At 35.1% G+C, this 10,493-nt stretch overlaps 1 protein-coding gene across 1 annotated transcript; it reads right to left on the reverse strand.

Annotated features, from left to right (window-relative positions):
- Positions 1 to 972: 972 nt before the first annotated feature.
- LOC132543817 (uncharacterized) lies at positions 973 to 6,500 on the reverse strand. Its single transcript, XM_060207336.1, has 4 exons — positions 5,763 to 6,500; positions 4,553 to 4,972; positions 3,066 to 3,179; positions 973 to 1,899 (listed from the first exon to the last, which is right to left on the reverse strand). The coding sequence occupies exons 1-4, from the start codon at positions 6,451 to 6,453 to the stop codon at positions 1,028 to 1,030; spliced, it is 2,097 nt and encodes a 698-aa protein (XP_060063319.1). The 5' UTR covers positions 6,454 to 6,500; the 3' UTR covers positions 973 to 1,027.
- Between the last annotated feature and the right edge of the window lie 3,993 nt (positions 6,501 to 10,493).

A 10,493-nucleotide genomic window follows, 5' to 3' on the forward strand; every position in this document is an offset into this window, starting at 1 on the left:
CATGATTGAAAAAAAATGAAAGAGTCCTGTGGCGCAGTACAATATACCCTTGCCCCATAGCAAATATTTGTGATTCATCTCACAAAAAGAATACTTATGTGGAAATGGGAACAACAGGTCAAAGGTCAAGTTGGAAAATAGAAATATACCACATTTCAAACAGAGAAATCTCTGGACAACATTAAAAAAAGCAAAACAAAAAAAACAAAAAAAAAAACAAAAACACAAACAATAACATTTTAAAGTATTGATGAATCAAAGGGTTGTTCACACTGTGATTTTAAAGCCTACAAATTCTCAAAGAAATTGATGAAAAAATGAAGGAGATATCAGGACAAGACAAAAATACTAAAACATCATGCCATAAAGGAAGACAAAAATATTCAAAACTGAGGAAGGAGATCTGTGGACAAGATTGACATTATGAAACAAATAAAGGGCATTAACTCTTCTATATAAAGTCAAATCATATTATTTCAAATTAAAGAATGACTGATGGATGTATATTTTCTCCAACCTATACTGGCTTATAACAATTATATATACAAGACTCCACAAAAAGTGCTGGATGTTAATCAGATAAATATCGAAGTTAGTCATGGTGATACCAAGAAGGAAAAGCTGGTAACAGGTTTATAAATACTAAAATGCATTCCTGAAAACCAATCACAAGCAACTATTTCTTTCTAGGAAATACTTTATGAAGTCCGAGTGGAAATGACCAGCATAACTTGTGATATTGTTAAAAATCCATTTTCTATTTATAGTGACAATGACCATGAACTTTGACCTCATGGTGCAGACTTAAAGAGCAATCATTTTTCTTCAACCAAGCAGAGGATGACACAACAGGAGACAAATCGTTTTCCCATCATCTTCCAGTGGGTTTGATAGCCATATTGGAAACAATTCATAAAAAAATGTCTTTAAAATATAATTTCTTATTTTTTATTAACAACATTCAAACCGTTATCAATACATAAATACAACATATAAAACTGATACAAAACAATGAGGGGATCAACAGTTATTTATCAACCGGCTCGGTCTTTATTTTTATGCTGTTTGCAATTTTATTTGGTAACAGAGACACCTGTCTGCCATCCCTCTGTGTCTGTGGGATACCTATTCCTCTGGCTGTGTGACTGAGTAAAACCGGAACATTAGAAATCACTGGAGGATAACTGCTGGTGTTGGCCGAGACTCGAGATAGAGGCAAGCTAGCTGTTGTCTGACTACCAGCGATTAACAGTTTTTTGTTTGGTTGGGGTTCAATATCTTCTCTAGAATTGTCCGCATGTAGATCAGACAAACTTCTTTTTTTCATTGGCTTGTATTTATCTTGAATTTTGGAACAGTTTTCAGACTTTTCACATCCTACTGAAGAAATTTGGCCACCTTTCTTAAGACTGTTCCTTGTGCCAAGAAGTGCAGTGATAACAGCAACGTCCATTTCATGTTCAGAATAAAATATACGTGAATGTATTGCTTCAGACATAAGAGGTGCACTTTCTCTGTTATGAATAAGGATTTGATCGCTGTCTCGAAGTCCATTGATCAGGACAGTGTCCGAACATGGAATGGTCACTTTGACAGGGTAAATTTCAGGTGTGGACACATGGGTTTCCCTGACACAATCAAAGTCCAATTGTTTTATGGCGATACCTAAGTCGGCAGCCTCCTGTTTTGCATCTTTGGAGGAGCGACAAACATCAAGTCTGCGATTTGAGAGTGGTGCTGGAGAAGTTTCTCGCTGTCTGTGGACAGGAGGTGTGCTAGATGGAGACCCACTTTGGCTTCCACTACCATTAGACAACTTAGATGAGTTATTTCCCTTTGTTGTCTTCGAGTCAGTCTCCTGTAAAGCTTGACCTACTGGGCTACACAACACAACCAAACCTGGAAAAACACAAATTTACAAATAGCATAATTTATGAAATAAAGTCAGAATGCTTCCAGTTTTTCAAAAACATAAAACAAATTCTAGAGCATGTTTTATACCAAATAGTATCTGGCAATTCTTTCAGGAAAGATCAGAAGTAAACTATCCATTTGCTTTTGAAGGAACATCAATAAAACAGAGATATTAACGGACTTTCAATAATTCTTTTCTTATTCAATATGAAGGAAACACAGAGTGATATGTACAATGGCATTCGGTCAATGGAGCCAGAATTCAAGTCTAAAACAGCACAAGTTATACTGATATCATTCTGCCAAATTTTACTTAGTATACAAATTTGTATTCAATATCTACAGTAATATGCAAATTTTACTTAGTATACAAATTTGTATTCAATATCTATAGTAATATGCAAATTTTCATTCAAATGTTAAAAGTTGAGAGTATGAGTATATGTTACCATACTTAATCTCAGACATCGTGGAAATATCCCGTTAGCCAAGCAGTATAATACATGTACGCCTCAACGAAAGGAGTCCCATATTTTCCCTTACATTCTTGCTTCTTACATAAAAGCATACTTTATTATTTTCTGTAGTATTTGAGGATTAAGGGTGGTTAGAAATGATTCTTTTTGCTGGGGAAAAATATTAAATATTTTGGGGCACAAATATTTGATCCATCAGAACTAAAACTCTTAGGAGAAAATGAACAGGCGATATCATATATCATTTCTTGTGAAATGCTCTGTTGTGAAGTAGAGTGCGCTGAATGTGCCATTCAATGACAGTACTGTAATCACAAAATCAAATGTAATAATTATGTTTCATATCCCGTAATTCTGTAGGTATCATCACGAGCTATAAATTCTTGCCTGTTTTTGGGGAATGGATAAAATTTCATCATTCCCACTTTGAAAAATTACATGTTTACAGAAATTTCAAAAACTTACAAAGTGAAGAAGTGGGAATACACTATTTGTTTTAGAAAGTTTTTGAAAAGTTCAACAAAATTTGAAAACTTATTGAAGACGTTGACATATCATTACACTCCCTTGAGTACTCTGGAATTAAATTTACCAACACTGGAATGTCAATATTTATCACTGGTCGAATACTTGTCAGACTGTTACTATGGAAGTTTTGATTAATGTGCAACCAACCTCCACCATCCATCTCTGCACGAAAAGTTTTCATCCAATCGACAAAAGATCGGATATCCTTCACTTCTAATCCATTTACCATCTCCAGCACCTTCATCTTTGCCTGTTGTAGACCTGTTTAATATACAATTATATGAAAAAAATATCTGTTCAAAAAATCAACATATCGTGTATACACTACAAAACCTCCTGCTTTCATCTAAAATTTGATTTGCACACTTAACATGTAGTGCAATATTTCCAAATTTTACTTTATAATATCTTCTATTTAATATCTTTTCTACTATTGTAAAGCAATGACATTGCTAATGCTGTTTGCTAATGCTGTGTACTTTGTTCAATAACACTCTCCAAAATCATATGTATATATCTCTGAAATTGACATATACAGCTGATATTTATATTCACAATTCTGACACACCAACTTCTAATTTTTTCATCATTTATTACTATCGCAGACTGGAAAACATATCATCTGATGATGCAAATTTTAAAACACATACAACACATCATATTTTATGCGATTTTTTGTTCTCTCAAAATGACACATACAAAATGAAAATAAATCTATTTTATAACAATCAAAGGTAGACAACTTAGTTAGAATACCAAACATTTTTTCATGGAGAAAATGTTGTCCAACAAATAAGGTCACCAAGTATGTTTTGAAAATTATTAAAAAAATATTCAATCTATCAAACTTATAATTCAAGCATGTTATATTATATGAATAGTAATATGAATACACATAACTATAATAAGTCATCAAAATCAGTTAATTATCATTTTTAGAATTTCAGATTTTTTTTTGCTATTTTAAAAGCTACTTTAGAATTGCTACAAACTCAAATATGGATGATGTTTAAAACTCTTTGGCTTAATAAGGTTCAAGAGATTTAATATACAAAATACCAAATGGGCATATGATATAAATATATTGATTTCTTCAATTATGAAATAAAACTTAAAATATTTCGGAGCACAAATATCTGACCCATCAGAATTAAAACTCTTTGGTGAAAATAACAGTTATTCTCATGTATAATTTCTTGATGTCATGGTGAGTGCTCTTAATGCACCATTTAATTACAGTACTGTAATCAAAAAATCATATGTAATAATTATGGTTCTTATCCCATAATTCTTTAGGTGTCATCACAAGCTTAAAATTCTCCGGTGTTTTAGGGGATTAGATAAAATTTCATCATTCATACTTTACAAGTTTACATGTTTACAGAAATTCCAGACTTATAAAGTGAGGAAGTGGGAATGCATGGTTTTAAAATTTACATACTTAACTTCACACATACATGAATTATTTAATATTAATTTGTGTATTTCATTCTGGGTAACAGCAATGACATGTACGTGTGAATTTTTCCATCATGCATTTTCATTGATACATAAAAAAAGGTAACAAATTCATTAAAAACATGGACAATGTTTTAAAAAAATTGTGTCAGATCTATCCAATGTCAGAAACTCACCAAGAACATGTTCATCCGATTCAGGTTCCTTGGCATCAGAACACACAGACCCGGAGTCAGTCATCCCATCGTCCATATCTCTGATTCCCTGGCTACAAGTCGCCAAAGGAGACGGAACTGATCCAGAGTCTTTGAACTCTGCATGCATAGCCTTCTTATTTGCCATTTTGCATAAGTTTTCAATAATAGGAATGTAGGAACTTTTTATTGCATGGTTTGTGAAATTTTCGAACAGACCCGCAGATTGACAAATGCGTGTCATAATTTTGCTCAAGGTACTATTTCCCAGAGGGGTATTGTCAAACCAAACATAGTCATCGTATACGAAACTTCGTTTTGGACGCTGCCAAAACGCTTCCGTCATCGGGTGGAGGTGTGACAAGTATGCTAGGAATGATGTCACAGGACATCTTGGATCACCTTAAAATGATAAATAAATTATCAACATTTAATATAATCAACTTCAATTTAAAATCAATGAAAATGTTAATAGTTATTTGATTTCAAAATTTATTTCACTGTTTTAATTCATATATTTATTCCCACTCAAAATACTACTCAAGTTGAATCTACAGAAATAAAGTTTGTTGTGATGTTTTTGCGACAGACTTTATTTGTTTTTTATTTTTAATTTATTTTCAAAGACTAATTTGCTTCATTCAAAATTTGATATAAGAAATGTCAAACAAAAGAAAAATATACACAATCATATTATGTAATACATTTTTTCATTGTAAATATGGACTTCCATGCAGTAGTCTTTGGTTATTTAAAAAATTTAACTGCTGTCAGAGGGTCAATAGGTGTATTTATTTTTTTGTAATAATGCAAAATTAAAGAAAGAATGACAGTTCTGAATTAATAAAATAGATATGATATTAGCAATTTTGCTAGGAGCATTAAGAAAATATTACTTAAGCTCTTCTTTGATATCAGCAGTTCGTTGTACATTTTATTCATTTTTTATGGCATCGCTCACAGCTATATTATCCAGCTGCAGCTTGCCTATTAAAAAGTTGACTCAACAGGAGGCTGTAGCTCTCTGTTATCAATCATCAGGACTGTCATTCTTTGTTGCCAACTACCAAATGTATCACTGAATTATCTTAATAGTACATTTCTTTGGAAAAAATGTTAGGTTTTGTTTGATAAGAAATTAAATTATTTTTTGTACATGAAACAAAAAACCATAGTCCAAATTTCAAGTTACCTTTTCTTTCAAACATTTTGTCCCCTATTTGTGTGCCGTTGTTGGTGAGGTCCTGTTCTCCTACTCCGCCCATAGCCAACAACTCTCTGGTACTGAACTTGGGATGGTATTTCAACCACACATAGCGTCGCCCATCAGCATCTGTGGAGATGACAAAATCGTCTTTTGCCATAACTCGTAGGAAATCTTTACCTCTGTTGCAAATGTAGAGATTAATGTCAAAGAAAATCTTGTTTTGTAAAGTATCAGGCTGGTCCAAGCTCATCCCTGGTCCCATGTAAATCTTTCTCAAATCGTCAAATTCAATCCTAAATTTGTTACAGCGCCTTGGTAACGCACGTGAGGTGACATCAAATACTTTGTTTGCATGTTCAAAACACGCATCTTTCAAAATGTCAACATCGTAATGTTTTTGAAAATACCTGTGCAAACCGTTTCGAAGGTACTTTAAAGATACCACTGGGGTAGAAACGACATCTTTTACTTCAATACCCTTGAATTTTACCGTGGTGTAGAAATCCTTAAGGTAGTCAGCTAATTGTTCCGGTGGCATTTGAGAAATGCTGTGTACACTGAGACCTTTCGTGACCGCGTATTCTTTCAAATAGAGTATGGCAGTTACCACTTCAGGGTCGTGTTCGGTCCCCATGACACTGTCATCGTCATCCGAATCAACCCGAGGTTGATCCATCTTCCTGAATAATATAGGCGTCAAAAACAACGCAAACGGGCACCTGCCTTCGCCAAGTCAATTCGTGTTTTCTATTTCCCTGTGACGTCACCGTTAGCGTGAGGTCAAACAAAGGGATCTACAAAACATTGTCATATCCCGCCTTACGTAACAGAAGTATCTAATAAAGCCAGTTTCAGCATAACTAATGCCATCCACGTTTTTCTCTTCAGGTGCGTTGAAAACGTGAAATGTGTGATGATCAGTCAGTCCAAAACCGAAAGTAAACCGACAGATTTAACTTCACGGTTACCCATTGCAATAGTGGACTCGCCCACAAGCTGTCGACATCCGGCCGCTATGTAGTCATCGGACCAAGTTAGGGGTGACGTCAGCCGTGTAGTTTGGACTTGCGTAATGCTGACATCGTCATGGAGTCGAGTCGTTGATAACGTGTATCTATTAATAGAACAGTATGACTAAACAATGCTTTTGTGTTGGGTTTTGATCCAATTATTAATTACTTGACGAATCAATGAGTTAGCCGAGTATGACACGATGAGTATGAACTGAAGCAACGCTTTAAGAAGCTGCATATCGTTAACCCGAAGAGTTAGCCTATGATTAATACGTGTACACACCATGAAAACACACCCTACAACTGATAAAAAACATACCCAAGTTGGAGGGTTCGAGACTCGACAGTGGCAGAAAAAGGGTTGTTTTATTATGCATATTTTTTCACCAAATGTAAGGAGAAAATACACGCAAAGAGTAGATGAAATTGATTTTAAAAATAGATAAGTGATAATAAATTATCTTAGGAGTAAAAACCTCGATAAAAGGAGGAAAAGATAATTAAATAAAGTGATTAATAAAGAACAAATAAGAGAAAAAAGTCCATATTGCGCTAGCGATGGATTTACGACATATTAACTTTGTACACTTAACTACCCAGATACCGTATACAAATGTACATGTTTGCCTGGCTCAGATTGAAGGGTGAATGGGGTGAGACTCGGGCTGAGTGATAGAGCGGATGATGTAACATTATATAATAAACAGTTTAACATAATTTAGAACTTTTTCTTTGTACTTGATAACAAAATCGTCATACAGAAACATATACAATCACGCACAAATTATATATTTCTCGATGTAAGGACTTAAGTTAACTCGCACGCAGTCTTCGTGTACTGATTACAAGTGTATATATGTATGTATTATTGATGGGCTAAAGTGTGACTTTTAGATTTAGAAGTTAGAACTCCATACCAAGGATAAAAGAGAAAAAAAACTAAAATCTAAATGCTGTTCAAACCAAGAGAGGTGTAATCGAGATACATCGATCACTAAGAAAAGAAATATGATGACGACGACGATGATGATGATGCTGACGGTGATGATGATGATGATGATGATGATGGTGATGATGCTGACGGTGATGGTGATGGTGATGATGATGATGATGATGATGATGATGAGGAATAACATGATGATGATGATGATGATGATGATGATGATGATGATGATGATGATGAATCAAACTGTTGTGTACATGTCCCCCAATCAACACGGAACACACCGCCTGTTCTGTATACCCAAAGCAACAGGTGATTAAACCTAGAAAAACGTGATGAGAACTCGTCGCCCTAGAATCAAAATGTTCTAAAGACCCACAACTCTGTTTCGAGAAAATCAAAGTTGAATATTCAGGACATGTGATCATGCGTTGTTTTTAGAGCCATTGTTTTACCTTTACGTATATGCTCATTTTTAATCAAAAAATGATTAATTGTATCATTTGGATGTCTGAAAACAATTTAAACGTGGTAAAATAGACATTTCAAATTTGGAGATAGAACATTTAAGTTCTGAATTTTTTTCAAAATGTTTTAAAATCAAATTGTGCTTGGACATAGAACATATATGTTAAGAGTTAAGTGGTTGAGTTTTTGAGACTGCACGGCGGATGCATGACCAAAACAGGACGAGTTTTTTTTCTGGGAACCAATCGTCATTCTTTAATTGTTCGAGTGTCCGTGCTGTCTCAAACTTGACAATGTTTACATGATTTTGTCAAGTTTGATTGATCATAACGATTTCTCTATTATAGATGACGGACAGTTGTTTTCCTTTCACACACCTAAGTGTCGTAGTTTTAGTTAATTCAATATATACCACACAACACTCAGTTTTCTAAAATACAATTAATTAAACAAACCAATGATATTTGGCATGCAAATGCACCTACCTCCTCAGCATAGTTTTCTCTGCATCCATTGCACCATCATATACCAAGTGACTCATATGGCCAATACCGATTGGTGGATGGATTTAGAACGTTTCTACTCTAAAGAAAAGTGCTTGGATGGATATAGAACAAAATTGCATTGCAAATATTTTAAAAATCAACGACAGTTGATAAACATGAATGATATAGGGAGATAGAACATATAATTCCGAATCCAACGGTACCAATAAGTCATTTTTTTCAAAAAGTGGACTTAGAACATTTTGATTCTAGGGCGACGACCTGTATTGTGTACCCCAAACAACGACTGACGCAAGCTACACGCGTTAGAAACTTAGTTTCATCTACCCAAAAGCAAACAACCAGTGACACTGTTTTGTTCCCCGAAAAACTGATGCCATATTTTTTGCGTACCCAGAACAAAACTTTTTGTTGCGTCCCCAAAACGACATGTAACACAAACTGTGTTGTATACCCCCTAACAACATTTGATGCAAACTGTCTTGTGTTTTCAAAACAACAGACTCGAGAAACCTTACGTTAAGTATCTCAAGCAATACTCTAAACATCAGGTGGGACAATGTCTTTGATATGTACACCAAACAAAACGTGACAGAAAATCTGTGTTGGGTAACTGAAAAAACAGTTGTCGGAAATTCTGTAATAAACACGGAACAATAGGTGACACAAACACTATGATGTGTAACCCAAACCATAGGTTCCAATCCCTGTATTGTGTACCTGAAACAAAACATAACACGGTCTGTGTTGTTTATCTGAAATAACCCATAACGAAAAATGTTCATTTCTTATAACAAGTGAGCAATTATCTCTGTGAGCTGTACTCTATACAACACGTGCAGTGTAGCCACTAAAAGGTGATGTATTATGTGATGTGTACCTCAAACAACAGGTGATACAGACTCTGTGATGTGTACCTCAAACAACAGGTGACACAGACACTGTGATGTGTACCTCAAACAACAGGTGATATAGACACTGTGATGTGTACCTCAAACTACAAGTGACACAAATACTGTGATGTGTACCTCAAACAACAGGTGACACAAACACTGTGATGTGTACCTCAAATAACAGGTGACACAGACACTGTGATGTGTACCCCAAACAACAGGTGAAATAGACACTGTGATGTGTACCTCAAACTACAAGTGACACAAATACTGTGATGTGTACCTCAAACAACAGGTGACACAGACACTGTGATGTGTACCTCAAATAACAGGTGACACAGACACTGTGATGTGTACCTCAAACAACAGGTGAAATAGACACTGATGTGTACCTCAAACAACAGGTGATACCGACACTATGAGGTGTACCTCAAACAACAGGTGGCAGATTCTGTGATGTGTACCTCACATAACAGGTGACACAGACACTGTGATATGTACTATAAACAACAGGTGACACAGACACTGTGATGTGTACCTCAAATAACAGGTGACACAGACACTGCGATATGTACTATAAACAACAGAAGACAGACACTGTGATGTGTACCTCAAACAACAGGTGACAGATACTGTGATGTGTACATCAAACAACAGGTGACAGACACTGTGATGTGTACTTCAAATAACAGGTGACACAGACACTGTGATGTGTACCTCAAACAACAGGTGAAATAGACACTGTGATGTTTACATCAAACAACAGGTGACAGACACTATGATGTGTACCTCAAATAACAGGTGACGCAGACACTGTGATGTGTACTTCAAATAACAGGTGACGCAGACACTGTGATGTGTACCTCAAATAACAGGTGACAGATACTGTGATA

Source organism: Ylistrum balloti, unplaced genomic scaffold, assembly GCF_031769215.1.
Source record: "Ylistrum balloti isolate Yb309-2 unplaced genomic scaffold, AGI_CSIRO_Ybal_v1 Utg369766, whole genome shotgun sequence".
NCBI classification, from domain to species: Eukaryota; Metazoa; Mollusca; class Bivalvia; order Pectinida; family Pectinidae; genus Ylistrum; species Ylistrum balloti.